The sequence below is a fragment of the Oryzias latipes genome, chromosome 3 (genome assembly GCF_053564925.1).
Source record: "Oryzias latipes strain Hd-rR chromosome 3, Olatipes_Hd-rR_3.1".
Classification (NCBI taxonomy): domain Eukaryota; kingdom Metazoa; phylum Chordata; class Actinopteri; order Beloniformes; family Adrianichthyidae; genus Oryzias; species Oryzias latipes.
In genome coordinates this window covers 41,032,073-41,050,424 of record NC_136239.1, presented here as the reverse complement: position 1 = coordinate 41,050,424, position 18,352 = coordinate 41,032,073, and the positions used below count along the sequence as shown (strand labels likewise).

The following is an 18,352-nucleotide window of genomic DNA, read 5'->3' as shown; positions in this document are numbered from 1 at the left end:
TGCTGGTTTGCGACGCCTTCCGTCCGTGAAACCAGGGTTCGAATCCGGGCTGCTTCCTGTTCCCTTCTCTACTTCTGTGCCGGTCCCAAGCCCGGTTGCTTTAAGAAGGTTGCGTCAGGAAGGGCATCCGGCGTAAAACATTGCCAAGTTTACCATGCGACTTGTCCGCTGTGGCGACCCCTGATCGGAAAAGCTGAAAGAGAACGACGACTGAATAAGCCGCAGGGCTGTAAGAGCAGGAAAAAAGTAGCGGCTTATAGTTAGGAAATTACGGTATATTGTCAATCACAGTTAACAAGCTTTCTAACACCTGGAATTTCACGGTATTATGAACATACAATGCCACTCCTCCTCCACCCTTATTGAGTCTATTGTTGGATCTTAGTTCATAGCCATCTAAGTCCATAACTCCCTTTTCTGTGTTAAACCAAGTTTCTGATATCGCTATTACACTAAATGGATGTAAGAATGTATGTAAATGTTCCTTGATATTGTTAAAGTTTCTATACATGCCTCTGCTATTAATGTGGATAATTGACACTTTATCTTTAGTCTCAACGTTCTGGTTGTAGTGATCCTCAGTATAGTAACAGCAGTCATCCTTGATGGTGGGGAAAAAGTTGTTGATTGGATGAGTGTCATGCTCTATGTCCTGTATATTATGAGCAGTGTACTCAAATGTCCTTAGCATCAGTTGATCCAGATCCGTTAGCTTCTGTGATGTTCGGCTGACATCCATGCAGTTAAGTTATTGTTCCTCATGGTTGTGTCTGATAGTTTGTTACCTTGATATCCCAGAAGCGGCGATTACTGATATCTGTCCAGTTCAGTGATATTCCTGATCAGTAGCACTTTTACTTCCTCTGGACCCCTGTTCAGCCTGATGAAAACTTTACAATTGGTTGTCCAAGTGTTCTAGATTTTCCCCTGCTTCCTTAGATGAGGTGTTTTCTTGGCAATATCCGCATTACGTTTTGTTAAATGCTCGTTAATGAAGATGTTTGATCAATTCAACTTCCTTGCTTGCCTCACCATAGGAGTCTTGTATTTTCGACTGACGTACCTCATGATGATCGCTGGTTTTATTAACATTCTATGAATTAATTTTGTTGTATTTATCCACCACATCTTAATGTCTGGTTCGTGGAAATGTAGTCTGACTATAAACCACTTCCTGATCACATGGAGGCGACACACGGAACAGCTTGTTAGCATAGCATCATAGCATGCTAGCATTGTTGGATTTAGCATTGTAGGATCACTGTGTAACAACATCAATGGCTGTGTCCAAATTGCTTCACTATTCACTAAACAGTGCAACATAAAGTGTGTTTGCCATATTCTAGTGCTGTCTGAATCTCCAAAATCCAGTCCCCCTAGAAATTTTCCAGAAGTCTGTGAAAAAAAACAATGTACATCAATGCTCACTAGATCGGTGAATATAGACCACAATGCATTGTGTCTGAACCATTTTTGCCCAAAAATGTATTTAAATGTAATTTTTAAATAAATCAATAATGTTTTCATTTTCATAAAACCGTGGATTCACAAATGATCGTCAATAAAAGGCTCATATCAATGAGATTTTACCTTTGTGAAATCTATAACGTCATTTCCACATTTAAAAAAAAGTAATGAGCGTGGTGTCCAAACTGCTTTTACAATCCAGGGCACTACATAGATTTTAGAATATAGGGGTTAGGGCAGGAATTTAGACACAGTCAATGTCTCCAAAATCGACACTTTTTATTACACTTTGTGTTGCTGCTGTGAGTCCAACTGGTTTATCCTCCAGTTCTTTCTGGATCCAGGAAAAAATCCTCACATGTTCTGCTGCTTCATCAGACAAAACTAAACGGCAACCGAAGGCAGTTAGAAGAAGTTACAGGAGGTGGAGGGCTGTTCTAGCTGGGCGTATGTTAGTGTTTATTTTCTTGGCCTCGTGGAAGAATGTCCTCTTTGCTGCTGTTTTCACATTGTTGCTACTCGATCTGTGTTTTATGAGAGACAGGCTGATCTTAATGCTAACAACAGAAACCCAAGAAAACAAAGAGCTGGGAAAAGAAAATGCAGATTTTCCTAAAAAGAAATCATCAAAAACAACAAATATAATTAATCAATAAAATAAATTTATCGTCCAGTCCTATACAACAGAACGATGAGAAGAGAGTTTAAATACAAAACATTAGAAATCCGTAAATAAAATCAAAACAAAACATCAGAGGAAGATGCAAAGTTACAGCTTCAACATCAATGATTCCAGGTTTACTTTCAAGCTCTGTTTAAGGCGGGTTTAGAAAGTCTGTAGTGTTGCACATTCTCCAACAGAGGGAGAGATTGTTCCAAAATATACCGGCCTTCACAGAAAGAGCATTTTGTCCAAAGGCTGTTTTTCTGTAGGTGACATCACAGTCACCTCTAGGGGGAGCTCTGGTCTTCAGACCACTGGAAGTTCTTCTCTGAAAGAAATCCCACATTGGAAGTGGGCCGATCCATGATGGTTTTTCCATGGGTCCAGGCAGGTTGGAGGCTGATTCATGTTCCATGCAAAGTCTCATCTCCAAGAGTTTCTGAAATAGTTCTGGGAAAACTGCTGCATTTCTGAAGAAGTCATAGATGTATTTACTGATGGGGGGGGGGGGGGGGGGGTGTCTCCAACAGGCTCAGAGGAACGACTTTGTTCTTATTGGTAAAAAGGACCTAAAGGATCAACAGGAAGATTTCATCAAGAAACTGAAAGAAGAACCGATTGAAGTTGAGGTGAGTTTCTCAAAATATGAAGATGATGAGATGAAGACAGAGAGAACTCAGACGTGCACGTGTGTGTTTCTGTGCACGTGTGTTTACATGTATGTGTAGGAAGAAGAGGAGGATGGCAACATTTATTATGGACTGCGAGCTTACAAAGAGTTGATAAACGATGATTTTTGCCTCCCTAAAGACCCTTCCATGAACAAGGGTGACGATGTGGAGAGCAAATGTCCAGCAACCAGGTATAACACACACACACACACATGCACACATAATCACACACAGAGACACAAATGCCAATATAAAGACTCGTGCATTTCCACGTGCACAAAGGCTTAGACTAGTTAACAGTGTAATTTTAGCCTGTTTAAAAACAAAAGGTTTTGAAATCACTGAAAATATCCTAAAGATGTTATGTAACGATTTGTGGTGAGAAACAAAATCAGGAATTTAAAATGTTTACACTAATGTAAATATTATTTATTTATATCCATGACCCTCCTTTTCTTATTCAAATATAAAGTTTTATTTTTTACATGTTCTAGGATGGAGCAGGATGTGTCTATTAAAGGAGACCAGCTGAGGTGTTAGCGTGGTTTAAGTCACTTTTCCATCAGATGTTTCATCCACGTTCCAGCTGGTTTCCTCTGATGGTTCTCTTGTTTGGTCAGATGTGAAAGTTCAGCTGAACTCTGGTTTGGACCAAACAAGAGAACTCTGTATGTTTTCCAGAATCAGGATCTCTGTTAAGCTGTGAATAACAAGAAAGTGTGAAAATGTGTCTCAATGTCAATGTTTCTACTGTCTGAACTTTATCACACTTTTGTTTTTCCCTCAGGATCATAATTGTTGAATCCTTTCTCAATAAGACAAAGATAGACACAGGAGGTGAGTAGGAGCTGCTTGTAGCCGGGCGCACTCTAGCTGCTGGGTGCGTGCAGCATTGTCTTAAATCCTCTGCGTTTTGTCTTCAATGAATAAATAGTGTCACACATAGGGATGGGTATCGTTAAGGTTTTAACGATACTACTACTCTTATCGATACTGCTTATCGATCCGGTACTCTTATCGGTACTTTTTGAGGACGAAAAATAAATAAATAAATAACAAATTAAGAACATAAAGTGTTTTATTTCCTCACTATGCAACAACATTGTTTTTTTTAACAAAACATTTTACTTTATACATGAGAGTGTTCCAGACAGGATATGTATTTAATTATTTAATCTAATTGTTTTTATTATTTATGAGTGTGATGTTTCCTTTGATCTTTTGTCCATTTTCCACAACCTTGAATAGACTTTTCTGTCTGTCAAACACCAGAGTTAAGTTAAGTTCAATGATGGAAACAAATTCACTTTGATGCAGACTCCTTTCTATTTTGCCAACTCCATTTATTTTTCTTTAAATCCAGTAAACCCAATAAATGATATTAATTTTACGGATGACAACTATCATTAGTTATTAATTATTATTAAGTATTAGGAAGCAGCTGATAGTTTGTCGCGGGTCTGGAATCATAAGCGGTGAGTCTAAGCCCCGCCTCTCTACCTGTTTGTTGTATGCTCCCCCCACCCCCCTCCCGCTGCCCCAGCCTGTTCTGCACAAACAGCGCAACATACGGTCATCGTAGTAGCATGGTCGGCAAACTTAATAATTTTTATGCAGAAACGTTAGTTCTTAGTCTAGGGCGCTCACGTGTCCCCTACGAGATCGCCACTGACTGTGTGTGCGCTGCCTTGTCTTGTGTGTGTGCGCGCGCGGCACGTGCTGTCTGAACAACAGCCCCGCCCCCCGTGCACACAAATAGACAGACAGAGCTCTCCGCTTCAACGAGAATACCAAAATTAATATCATCATTAATTAACGGAAAATTGACTGACTTGGTGAGTTAAATATGGCAGATAACGCTTACATTTTGTGGGACACAAAAAAAGAAAAAGAAAAAGTGAGTTCTCCAGTACCGATAGCAGAACCGTTTAGGTCAGATCTTAACGATACTGCGGTCTTGAAGAATGCGGCCCCCGGGCTGGATCAATACCGGGGCACGGTACCCATCCCTAGTCACACAGGGATTGCCATCCATTTAAGGGTATTTACTGTGTGAAAACAAAAATGCAGGACATAAACGTCGCTTCAGGTCTCACTTCCACACGCTCCTCCTCTCTGCAGTCCTCACAGAGACTGAGGTGGATGCTGCGAAAGGACAGGAAGTAGCAGCGAACCACAAAAATAAAAGTCTCCGCTTAAAACATTCCCATAAAAACAACAAAATAAATACAACAAAAGCGATTTTGGTGAAATTAACACAAAAAAATATTACATGGGCTACATCATCCCCTCCTAGATTTCGCCAAAATATATCTAATAGAAAACGAAACCTCATCACTAAGCAAGGGCTCCAAGAAAGCTCTAAGCTTCACAGTCAATTAGATAATTACCTGTCATACAGGTTCAGAGTAGGCATAAGGTTGATCAGACCTTAATGTCTCCTAGATTAATATGATGCTGTCTACACCATACAAGTACCTTGCCACCAGTACACATAGATTCTTTTTTTTTTTTTTTTTTTAACTTGTCCTGTCCAACAGCTGGGCAGACAGACGAGAGCTGAGGGCCTCTTGTGTTGGACATATTTTGCTTTAACAAGAGGGGTTATTCATCTTCAGACAAACCAAAGGTATGTCTGAATAAACCCCTTTTGTAATTGAGGCCAAACTTTATTAATTTCAATCATGTCTGAAAATCTTTGGTGTTGGACCGGACGGAAAAGGAAAGAGGGGAAGAAGAGAGAGGGACGCTAGAGAGAGGGGGGGGTAGGGGGTGATAATAGGAGGGGAAGGGGGATAAGACCATGAAGCAGCATACAGCAACAAGTTTACTGGTTGTTAATCATTATGGTAAGGTTCAAATGCAGTACAAAAAGGGCGGGGCCCGTCCACACACACACTCAAATGTTATAAACACACCTGCTAGCTGCAAAAATGTCCACCTGTCGACATGTACACAAAACAGATAGTGTTCACACACGCATACTTATGCCTTAAAACCAACTAGTGTGAAATATTTCAGTCATTCAGTCATGCAAGCTATTAGTGCAAAGGTGAGCTAACACCTGTGCTCAGGTGAGTGTTTGTTCTTCTAAAATGGATGGTGGAACGTGAAAAGAAGGAGGGAGAGTGCCCAGCCACCCCCACCCCAAGACCCCCACCGCAGCAGCAGCGGCAGCCGGAATCCCCCCAACGCCACACGGGAACCGGCAGGGAACAACCGCCGCCCGGGCGACCAAGCCGCCACCCAGGCCAGGGCCAGCAGGGCCGCCGCAAGGCCCCCAGAGCCAGAGGCCAGGGAAGCACGGAGGGAAAGAGAGCGCCGCCCCAGCCCAACCAGGAGAGCAGCCCCCCCGCCGCGCCGGGAGAACCCAACGCAGAGCCCCACCGGAGAAGGACGCCCACAGCCCCAAACGAGCACCCCACCACCACCCAGGAGTTCCGGGCATCCCCCCGCCCCAACCCCAGGTAGGTTCCAGGACCCCCCAAGGGAGACCCGCTCCGCACTCCAGGCAGCCATCCGCCCGGCCCACGGTTGGTCCAGGGAGGAGCGAGGCAGGGGGCCCGCCGCCCCCGCCCAGGAGGGGGGAACCCCGGGGAAAAAAAGAGGGCCCACAAGGGGTGTTATAAATATGGCCCGACCAGGCTCGGCCACAGTTGGAAATTTGGCGGGGCCCAGCGCTCAGGAGCAAGGACCAGAACCCATCCCCCGGGGACCAGACACCCCCGGCTCAGATGTAATGTGAACTCCCCCACCGCGCGGAGAGAGCACCGCCGGGCCCAGGAAGCCGGCACCCCGGGGACACGGCCGTCGTTGCAAAGGGGCCCGCACACCCCCCCCCCCCCAGGGAAGAGGCAGGGGACAGATGGACCCAGGTCCCACCTTCCTTGCAAAATGTGTGTGCGTGTATGTGTGTTTGAGATGGTGTGTGTGTGCATGTGTGTGTGTTTATGTTGGGATGTATATATTGAGGGGGGAGGGGTGTGTGTACTAAGGGGGGTGCAGTTAAAATTGGCGGGTAGGGCACTAAGGGGACATCTCCTGATTACTCACAGTGACGTCCCCTCACCCTCCCCACCAAGGGGCCCTAAATGTCTAAGGTGCGGTTAAAATTGGCGGGTAGGGTGCTAGGAGGACATCCGCTGCTTGCTGGCAGTGATGTCCAAGCACCCCCCCTACCAAGGGCCCTACATGTCTAAGGTGCAAATAAAACCGAAAGAGGGGGGGCCCACTCCATACGGCAACCATAGGAGGGGGGCCACTGCCTAGTAAATCCCCCCCCCAAGGCTCATCGCAGGCTAAGCCCCCCACCCCCTCACCCTATTATGAGGTTATATGAGGAAGGGGGTAAGTTGGGGACAGCTGATAGACTGTCCCCCGGTGGTCAAACAGCTGTCCCCCGCCCCCCCCCCCCAGCAAGGGGGCCAGGCCCACCCAGCCCAGGGGCCCCAACCCCGGAGGCGCCGACACCCCAGGCCCAGCATCACCCCCCCCACACAGAGAGAGAGGAGCCAGAAAGCGCCGGCCCCCCCCGGAGCAAGCCCAGGCCCCCACCCCCAAACGCCGGCCCTAGAAGAGCTCTGGTCAGGCCTCGACGGGACCGAGGCAGCCAACCGGCCGGGGAAACCGCCGATGGCCTCAGCGGAGACCCCGACCCGTCAACCCCCCCTGCCCCGTACCAAAAGTGGACCCCCCCCCCCCCCCCCAGAATGCCCCCCCACAGGCCAGGGCCGACAAGACCCCCCACCCCATCCCCCCCAGACCCCGCAGCCGAAGCGGAGGACACCCAGAGCGACCGGGGGCCCCAAGAGGGTTGTCCCGTCCCGCCCCAGAGCCAGGGAAGGGCCGATCCCAGCCCCAGGCGTAGATGGGAAGCCCATCCAGCGCCGCTGGGCCCCCCCCCCCCGAGCAGCGCCCCCCGCCAACCCCCCCCAGCACAGGCAAAGGGACCACCCCCACAAGCCAGGCCAGACCACCACCCCACCCCCCCACCACGCACCCCCACACCCAAGCCCAAAGGACCACGCAGCGCCCCAGCCCGCCCCACCCAGGCGCCGGACCCGATCCCCCGACCAACGGAGCCCCCAACAACCCCCGCCAGGCACCGGAGGCCCCGGCCCCCACCCCGGCCCACGGCAGAAGGGCAAGGAGCAGCGACGACCAGGCCCCCCCCACCCCCTAAGTCACGGAGTTAGCTATGGGAGACCAGAGAGACCGAATTCTTTCGAAGTTACTTGAACTTTGGGCTGACATTTTTTCCAAGCTGATATGATCAAGCAGCAGATTTCTGTTTTGACTTATATTTATATTTTTTTTGCTTTTCCAATTTATTAAAATAGTTTTTTTAGCAATGCAAAGAGTTATGAAAATGATAGAGCCTAATCCTCCTTCTACATCGATGGCACTCATGTCACCAAGCACACAAAGTGACGGTGAAGCTGTGATTGAAACCTTAAGCCAGACTGATAGATCGGCACATACCTGCCGCCAGAGAGCCTGGACAGGCGTGCAGAACCACAGTGCATGCATGTAGCTGTCGGGTAGATTACTGTCACAGTGCTGACAAATGTCTGAGTTACTGAGACCCATCTTGAATATCCTCTGTCCAGTGTAGTAAATTCTGTGAAGAGTTTTGAAATGGATTAGCTGCAGATTTGGACTTTTTGTCATTTAAAAGGTGTTTCGACAAAGTTCTGACCAAAAACTTTCATCTGTGCTGATGCTCAAATCCGCATCCCATTTTGTTGTCGGAAGTGAAATATTGTTATCTAAATTGCATAAAAGTTTGTATATTTTGGAGAGAGTTTTATTCATTGAGAAATTGATCAGAGTGGTAACTACATCTGGTAGCTTTAAATCGTTGTCTCTGTATTTAAACTTTTTAGTAATAATTGATTTAAGTTGCTGATATTCCAAGAAGTTATATATTCCATGTTTGTCTTGAGGTTCCTGGGGAGTTATGAATCTTCTATCAATAATTATGTGCTCTAGTTGTTTTATGCCCCCTGCTTGCCAAGCTGGGAAGTGGATAATTTTTTTGTTTATGAGGATGTCTGGGTTGTTCCAGATGGGTGTCATTTTGCACGGTTGAATTGATGATTTTGATATTTTGAGAAATTCCCACCAGGCTGTTAAAGTGGCATTTATATTAATACTTTTGAAACAATCCTGTTTTTTAACTATTTGGCTAATAAATGGAAGATCTGACAGGTTGATCTTTCCACATAACGCCTGTTCCAAGTCTAACCATGAGTTGGTTTCTGGATTATTTTTTAACCATTTTAAGATATATTGTAATCTATTTGCAAGAAAGTAATTGTGGAAGTTAGGTAATTCTAATCCTCCACAGCTTTTTGCAGATTTTAAAGTTTTTAGACTAATTCTTGCAGGTTTATTGTTCCATAGAAAGCTTGATATGGATGAGTCTAATGTTTTGAACCATTTTAATGGCGGTTGTGTGGGAATCATTGAGAAGAGATAATTAACTTTGGGTAAGATTTTCATTTTTACCGTGGCTACCTTGCCCATAAGGGACAAAGGCAGGTTGGTCCAGCGTGTTAGATCGTCCTGTATGTTTTTCAGTAATGGGGTGTAGTTTAGCTGCACCAGTTCTGAAATTTTGGGGGAAAAATAAATACCTAGATATTTTATATTGCCTGATTTGACTGGTATTGTGAGTCCTTGCTCCGCATTACTGTTCAGTGGTAATAAAACAGATTTATTCCAATTAATGGAATAGTCTGATATAGAAGAGAATTCATTAATGATTGTTGCCGTTTCATTTACAGAATGTATATTACTTAAAAACAGTAATATGTCATCTGCATAGAGACTAATTTTATGATGGCTGTGTTTGGTTTTAATTCCTTTAATACTCTCATTCTGTCTTATTGCTGCAGCTAGAGGCTCGATAAATATTGCAAAAAGAGAGGGGGAGAGTGGGCAACCCTGTCTAGTTCCTCTTCCAAGAAAAAACCTGTTGGAAGTCTTTTTTTTAGTTCTAACTGATGCATTGGGGTTGTGATATAATATTTTGATCCAATTGATGAATGATTCTCCAAACCCAAACTTATGGAGGGCAGCAATGAGGAACTTCCAGTTTACTCTATCAAAGGCTTTTTCAGCATCCAGTGATAGTATAGTCATTTCCTGGTTTTTGATGGTGGCAAAGTCTATTATGTTAACGAGTCTGCGGACATTATCATCCGAGTGTCTGCCTTTGATAAATCCAGTTTGATCAAAGTCAATTATGTGAGGAGTGACTTTTTCTATTCTCTGTGCTAGTGCTTTGCAGATAATTTTTACATCTGCATTAATTAAAGAAATGGGGCGATAGCTTGAAGGACTCGTGGGGTCTTTGTCTGGTTTTAGAAGAAGGATAATGTTGGCAGAGTTCATGTTAGGTGGTAGAGATTGGCTTTCATTGATAAATTTTACCGTTTTATAAAACGTTGGTGCCAGTTGTTCCCAGAATTCCTTATAAAACTCTGCAGGAAAGCCGTCAGGCCCTGGTGCTTTACCATTAGGCATAAGTAACAGAGCTTCATGAAGTTCAGACAACGAGAGCGGAGAGTCTAAATTTGTGATTTGATCTTCGTTTAACTTGGGCAGGTTTATATTGTTGAGAAATGAGTTGATGCTTTGTTCTGATGGATTGATCTGTGGAGTGTATAAGTTTTGATAAAAGTCTTTAAACGCATTATTAATTTTTACCGGGTCATGGGTGACATTCCCTGTTTGGTCCATAATAGAAGTGATTGTTGATTTTTCTTTATTAATTTTAAGCTGATTAGCTAGAAATTTGCCAGATTTATTTGAGTTTTCGTATCTTTCCAGTCGAAGCCTTTGTATCTGGAATTGTGTTTGTTTATTGATGATGTCATTTAACTGTAGCTTTAAATTTTTCATGTCGCCCAGTATGTGTTCCTGTGCAGAAGCAGCATAAGCAGTCTCCAGAGTTTTTATTTTATTTTCTAATTCTAATAAATCTGCTTTCTCTTTGCGTTTTTTATGCGTTGAATAAGAGATGATTTTCCCTCTCATGACTGCTTTTGCTGCTTACCAAAGAATACTTGGTGATATTTCAGAAGTATTGTTGAATTCTAAGAAGGTTGCCCACTCTTTTTTAAAGAATTCAATAAATTCCTGGGGCCTCATTTATAAACGTTGCGTATGCACAAAAGAAGGCGTACGCCACTCTCTACGCAATAGTTGAGATTTATAAAAAGCAAACTTGACGGGAAAATGTGCGGTCCTCCACGCAAGCTCTGACCCAGGCGTACGCACAAAAACGGGTGAAATGAGAAACGGCGACACCGTCGGCAGATGGAAGAAACACGTGAAAGTGAAAATGACGATATTGCCTCTCAGAAATAACATGAAGACTTCACAAAGCAAGTCTTACAATTAACAGCTACACCAACACCCGTTTGATCGATCAGCAGTGAAACAAATAAAAAAATCAAACGAAAATTACAACAGAAATTCAAATGAACACTTATTTGGAAAAAGAAAAGTGAAATATGTTCTGCAATATTGGCATGTTGTGCAATTCATCCTCATAAATAATATAGTTAACAGAACGAAATAATGTACAAAACTGATATTCTCGTCTGTGTGTCCGTCTGGCGGAGCAGATATAGGTGCGGGCGTGCGGACGGACGGACGGACGTACTAATTATCCACTGGGGAAAGTTGTTTTCATATTAAAACATTTCTTCATAAGCTATGGAATTATGGTATTCATGCATATGCCTTTAGTTTGTTTTATTTTTGATAAAACAATGTATGGCGTATGTCTCAACCATTCAGAAAGCAACAAGAAATTACATTTGCGCTGAACAATTTCCCTTTTCCACGTGGATTATTACCGACATCTGTAGCTTGTCAGATGTAATTAAATGGAGGGAAATAAAATGCCCCATCACAATGCGTAATGACGCACAATGGCTGATCTTACGCTCTTAGAAGATGTGGCAAATGGAAGAATTCGGAGTGAACGCATCTTTAGACAGCAAGGAGACTTAATGGCAAACGAGGACGAGTGGCTTATGAGCCGGTTCCGACTTCCTCCAGCCGTCCTGTTGGACCTCTGCGGGCTTTTGGGCCCGGCGTTACAGAGGAGCACTCGGAGGAACCACGCGTGTCACCCGGTGCATCTGGCGCTCCGGTCCCCCCGGCGCATGCATCTGGCGCTCCGGTGTCCCCCCCCCCCCGATGGAGCGCTGTAGCCTCACAACCTCGAATGGTTGTGAGGCTACAGCATTTACGGCATCCGCCACCGTTTGCCGCTCACGTGCCTTTTTGGCATTAGTAATGTCCACACTGTCCACAAACAACACTTTTCTCCTTTTTTCCACCTCGCCAACGATAACTTTTACTTTACGTTTTTTAAGTTACGTTTTTTTGATTTCCTCTCGGTGTTTGCCATGGTTCCGCAATCAATGAATATTCATTTGTGGGCGTTTCACGGACTATTTATGGGCAACTATGGGCGTGTCATGAAGCCGCAAAAAGCTGCGCTGCATTTAGAATCGGTTGTGATTTATTAAGGGAAAGATGCGTAGGATGTGCGTGCGCACGGTTTTATAAATCCGAATATTTCTTTGCGTACGCACATCCCATGTTTCATCCGTACGCTACTTCTGACGCAAATCCTACGCAAAGCTTTATAAATGAGGCCCCAGGTCTTTTAACAGAGATGTATTAAACCTCCAGGTTGACCCCGAGGGTCTGGGTACTTCCCTTGAAATAGTAACAGAAACTGGTGCATGGTCACTGATAATAATTGGATGAATGTTGGAACTTTTAATTTCTTTCAAAAGGGAGTTACTGACTAATAAATAATCTAAACGAGATTGTGAATGGTGAACTGGAGAAAAAAAGGTGAACCCCTTAGTGCTTGGATGACATGAGCGCCACGCGTCGCAGAGACCCAGATCATTCATGTACTGCTTTAGAATACTTGCAGACTGCCATGTACGCTGATTTGCTGCCGTGCTGAGTCTGTCAAGTTCAGGGTCCAAAACCAGGTTGACGTCTCCTCCTATAATGATTGTGGAGTCAGAGTGAGCTGAGAGTGAGGTGAAGAATCTGTGAAAGAAGGAAGAGTCGTCAACATTAGGGCCATAGATACTGGCGATGCAAAAGTCCTTATTCTGAATGGATATATTAATGATTACAAATCTGCCTTCTGGGTCAGTAACTGTATCCTTATGAGTAAATTTAATGTTTTTATTGATCAAAACTGCAACCCCTCTTTGTTTGGAGTTGAAACTGGCAGAATACATAACTGGATACTGGGAACAGCACAGGAGTTGACCAGCTGATAAAGATAAATGGGTCTCCTGCAGCAGAGCTATATCTGCTTTAAGATCATTCAGGTGATTTAACACTTTCAATCTCTTTGGCCCAGAACCAAGTCCACGCACATTCCAGCTAACGATGTTAAGACTGTTCATAGCTGTTCTAACCGGGAGAGTGCAAGGCTAAATAGTGCGTGTGCCCGTCCGTGTGCGCGTGCACGCTGTGCGTTCCTGCTACACTGACAAGCGCTGTGCGTTGTGGGTGAACGTGTCTTGGCTGTGAGCTGCATGTTACGTGCGTCCTGTGTGAGCCTAAGTGAGGTCTTTGCAGTTTATCAACGTGTGTGTGCGGGATCGCGTGTGCATGCTCTTATGCGCGCTAGTATGCGCGCGCGCCCGTTCCGTGCATAAATAAATACTCACCGTGGTTGCGTTGACTTTACCTGATTCACATATGAGGAAATGGGAAGGGGGGGAGACAAGAGAAAAGAGAGAGGGAAAGAGAAAGAACAAAAAACAAAAACAACGAAACAACAACAGAAACATGAATGTGAGAGAAAGAAAAAACACTTTTCCTGAGAGGTGTGGATTATTGATGATCCGATTATTTCCTATTCAATTAAATAAGTTTGCGGGTTTCTTCTGGGCAGCGCAGATGTCAGTGCGCCTCTGAAAGCCTTCAGCACAGCCAGGGTGTTACCTCTGGGTCCCGGAACAGCTTGCCATTCACAAAAAGTTTATCAACGGCAACCACCGCGCGTGCTCCAGCAGACAGGTGCTTCCTCCTCAGCGGGAAGAGGATTTTCCGACGGCGGAGGATCTCGCCTGGAAACTGATCATTCACGCTGTAATGTGTGCCTTTCAGTTCTCGTCCTCTGCTTTTTACCAGCTCCTTTTGTTTATAATGTTCAAATTTAGCAACAATAGGACGGGGACGCTGATTGTCCGGCCTCTTTCCTCCGAGCCGGTGAACCCTGTGGAAGGAGATCTTCTGGACTTCTTCCTTGGGGAGTTTCAGGTGGACCTCTATGAAGGACTTAACAATGTTCTCCGGGACTTCTCCTGCCTCTTCTGGAATCCCTGCGAACACTAGATTGTCCCTCATGCTCCTCGCCTGAAGATCCAGGAGGGTTTCCTTGATGGATCGGTTTTCCTCAGAGAGAAGGGCGGTGTCGTGGCCCAAGGTCTTGACGGTCTCTCTGAGGGCCTGGTTCTCCGCTGCGAGCTCCTGCACCTGCTGTTGGCTGAACTCCAGAGACTCTCGCAGACCTTGGAATTCCTTATGGAGGATCTCCAGCAGATTTAAACGGCAATCAAGGCTGGAGAGCCTTTTATCAATTGAATCCAGGATGTCACTCATGTTGCTGCCGGGAGAGGAGACAGCCCCCGGGGAGTCTTCGGGACGGTTGCGTTTGGTGGACGGAGTGGCGGTGTTGGATTTCTTCATGAGGCAGGTATTGAAACACTCGTCGATGTAATTCTCCAGATCCTCCAGGTCCTCCAGGTCTTCCAGGCTGGCAAATGCTTTACAAACTTTTTCAGATTTTTATTTTTTAACTTTCTGGATTATTTAAATATGGCGGTGTAATAAAATAAATCAAAAATGTTTGTTCACAACTTACGCGCCGCCAAGTAAACTCACCACACTCCTCTCGTCGGCTCTCGCGATACTACAGCATCACGTGGGCTCCATAGACAGTACACATAGATTCTGAGGGTTACTTAAATACCATGTATCACAAAAAAACCAAGCTATCCCCTGAACTTTCAGAATAATGTCAACAATGACTGAGACTTCCTACTAAGAGGACTCTGCATGAGCATCGCTGAAAATGATCAGGTTTGATAGAATCAGAAACTGCACGGTTATTCTGTGATTCTTTGTCATTAACGTCTTTAGACAGTCGTCGTTACATGAGGGATTAAGGTTATCCTTCTGTTTGACTGGCTCTGCTGGAAGAGTTGCACTTTCTGACCGGCTGGGTTCAGGCATTTGGACATGAACTGTAACAGGACGAGTGTGTTTATGCCTAGAGAGGGCCTGCTCTTTTCTTTCAACCTGGAAACGATCAATTTGCTCTTGTACTTCACTAGCAGTCCATTTGTCTGGGGCTTTGGATCTGAAAATGGACTGAAGTGTGGGATCCGGGCAGTGTTTAACAAACATCATGGCTGCCTCCTGACAAGGGTCTTCCATATGCTTCCCTAGCCGCTTTAACCCCTTCTCAGCAGCATCTACAGCTTTATTCAGTCAAAACCAGTACTCAACTGGGGCCTCTCCTGGCACCGGGACTGTGCTATAAAAATCGGCCATTGGCATACATGAGTACGTCACATCACTGAAGTGCTGTCTGAGAATGTCATAGATGAGTTTGGGATTTTCCTGAGGCTTCATGGATGGGCTGCTGCGCAGAGTTATCCTTACCACATCTTTAGCTTTGCCTGTTAGCTTAGACATTATTTCAGAATGCTGTAAACCAAGAGGTATGGCTCTTCTTCCATTAACCCTTGCCACTCGCACACTGTGTTCTTGTCCGAACCATCTCCCCTGAACACTGGAGGCTCTTTCGCATCTGGTTGGAGAAGAAATTTTGCACCGGACAAATTCAGGTGTCTGAGATCACTGAACGGCTGACTCACACAACTCTGAGCAGGTGTCTCATTCAATCCTTGTCCCATCTCACTTTTTAACTGATCCTTTATAGTCTGCCCTACCTGCTGAGCAATATGTGTTATCAACGAGTCTAAACTTGAGTCAGTAACAACAGGAAAACTTGAAACAGTTTCATTTTGGTTGGGGCCAGCAGGTACACTCCCCAAGATGCAGGTGGAACCAAAGGCTGGTGACCTAGTATCTGCATCTCTGACCGGAGTTTGGAGTAACTCACTCATACGTCTCCCTCTACCCACACCAAAAAAAAATGTCTGAGTAGGAACTTTTGGTTTTCCTCCCTCATCATCAAAAAATGCCATTTTGTAGTGTAGTAATCAAATTACCTGAAGTTAAACAAAATACTGTACAAACTCTTAAACCCAAAAAGAAAAGTTTCTGGTAAATTTGCATACAAACGTCTGTTACGTTTCTCTTTACTTAAGTAGAAAATAACCCCTTTTGGGGCGCGAGGCAGCAACCTCTGGTGACCAAGCTGACGTTGATCCACAGCTCCAGGAACGATGTAGAACCACTCTGAGCGGTGTGGAGCCGGGTCACGGCACCAATGTAGCCAGGCACACTCTTGCTGCTGGGTGCGTGCAGCATCGTCTTAAATCCTCTGCATTGTGTCGTCAATGAATAAAGAGTCTCACACAGGGATGGCCATCCATTTAAGGGGATTTATTGTGTGAAAACAAAAATACAGCACATAAACGTCGCTTCAGGTCTCACTTCCACACGCTCCTCCTCTCTGCAGTCCTCACAGAGACTGAGGTGGATGCCGTGAAAGGACAGGAAGTAGCAGCGAACCACCAAAATAAAAGTCTCCGCTTAAAACATTCCCATAAAAACAACAAAATAAAGACAACCAAAGCGATTTTGGTGAAATTAACACAAAAAAATATTACATGGGCTACATGCTGTATTTTAGGTTTATCATAAACGCATCATGAGCATAGAAAATGTGCAGCAGTGCAGCATCTTCTCACAGCGATATGTTATTATTTTTGACAGAAGGTCTGGAGGATCTGATGGAGAAAGGCGTCTTTAAAACCAAGTTCTGCTTGTATGAGGTGAGTCTGATCCAGAGAAAACTGACAGAAAAAAGGCTCCTGGGTCTTCTGGGTCCTGGCTCCCCCTTTGGCCCACGTCTGTGTGTCCAGCGCCCCCTGGCCCAGATCTCTGCCGTCCGGTACGGCTGAGCCCACCTTACCTGTGGCTTTGGCCTTGGGGTCCTGTTGTCTGGGTTACCCGTGCTCTGTAGTGCCGGAGGGGACCTGTTGGGAGGCCTCTGATGCACCTGGCTGGGTGGGTGGGTCCTTTTGCCGGGGGTGCTCTGGGGTCCATGGGGTTTCTTTCCCCCTCTCTCCTTTACTGGCTGATTGGGCTGAGGAGGATCTGGTCCCCCTGATGAATACATGGTACATGGATCTACTTTAGAAGTTTTGACTTTGTGACACAAAAGAAAAATCCACAATGATGACGTGTTTTGATCTGATGATTGTTTGGTGTTTGTTGCAGGAAGAGCGAAAGGATAAAAAGAAGTGGGCTAAGCGTTTCCTCAAAGAAATGGTAAGTGTTTTCCAGCCAATCAGAACTTTTCCACTTCAAAGAGAAAACTTACAAATTCTTTATGCAAATTCTAAAAATGCAGGTTTTCCAGATCAGATGATCAGATGTTCTTTAACTTCACCTTTTTCATGCATTCATGAACAGTTTTGATTGTGATTCCTCAGGTTTAAGACAGAACTTTATTATAAACTACGGTGGCCCAGAAGGGTCACAACACAACACATTAACTTTACACACAACACATTAACTTTACACATGACACATTAAGTCACAACACAACACAATAACTCACAACACAACACAATAACTCACAACACAACACATTAACTCACAACACAACACATCAACTACTGGCCCAGAAGGGTCACAACACATTAACTTACCTCACAACACTTTAACTCACAACGGAAGTAAAGCAACAATTGAAGTGCTTTTATTCTGAAATTTCCACTGGGCTGAGCGGCTAACTACCTAATAGAAAGTAACGTCACAGTGAGCTGTGGAGGGAGCATGATTTTTCTACAAGAGAAGCTGGCAGCAGTGTTGCCAGAAACTTTCTCTTTATTACGGTTCTCCTTCCTCTAAACCAGTGGTTCCCAAACTTTTTCTGCAGGGCCCCCCTTTCTGAAGATTAGAATATTTTCGAGCCCCCCACACTGACACAAACATACAAATCCTTTGTTTCTAAACTCCACCGCGCCTTATAACATGTGGTTAATGAGAAATCGTTCTCTGAACGGTAGAATTCTGTTATCTAAAGCTGAAGGAATCTCTACATCTGTCTATGTGTTTCTGTCTTTAGAAATGCCAAAACTCATCTGTAACCTATTAAACAAAACATTATTTGATTTTATTTGGAGGAAAAAATGTCATTACTTAAGGAAAAATGTTTTGTGTAACACCAGAAAATATGGGGGCATGGATGTATTAACCTTTGAAACTTTAAACAACTCTTTTAAAATAAAGTAATTTATTGAAAGGTGAAGACAATATCTGGAATGCATTTCCCAAATATATATTT

At 44.6% G+C, this 18,352-nt stretch overlaps 1 protein-coding gene across 9 annotated transcripts in view; it reads left to right on the top strand.

Moving 5' to 3' along the window:
* Window positions 1–18,352, top strand: part of LOC105357636 (uncharacterized) — a 545,012-nt gene that overhangs the window by 44,901 nt on the left and 481,759 nt on the right. For all 9 annotated transcript variants that reach the window (XM_078944705.1, XM_078944708.1, XM_023953741.2 and 6 more), the window contains 5 exons: window positions 2,662–2,760; window positions 2,860–2,993; window positions 3,590–3,639; window positions 16,774–16,832; window positions 17,281–17,331. In XM_078944705.1, the coding sequence (XP_078800831.1) occupies window positions 2,662–2,760; window positions 2,860–2,993; window positions 3,590–3,639; window positions 16,774–16,832; window positions 17,281–17,331 (393 nt within the window). The remainder of the gene's footprint in view (window positions 1–2,661; window positions 2,761–2,859; window positions 2,994–3,589; window positions 3,640–16,773; window positions 16,833–17,280; window positions 17,332–18,352) is intronic.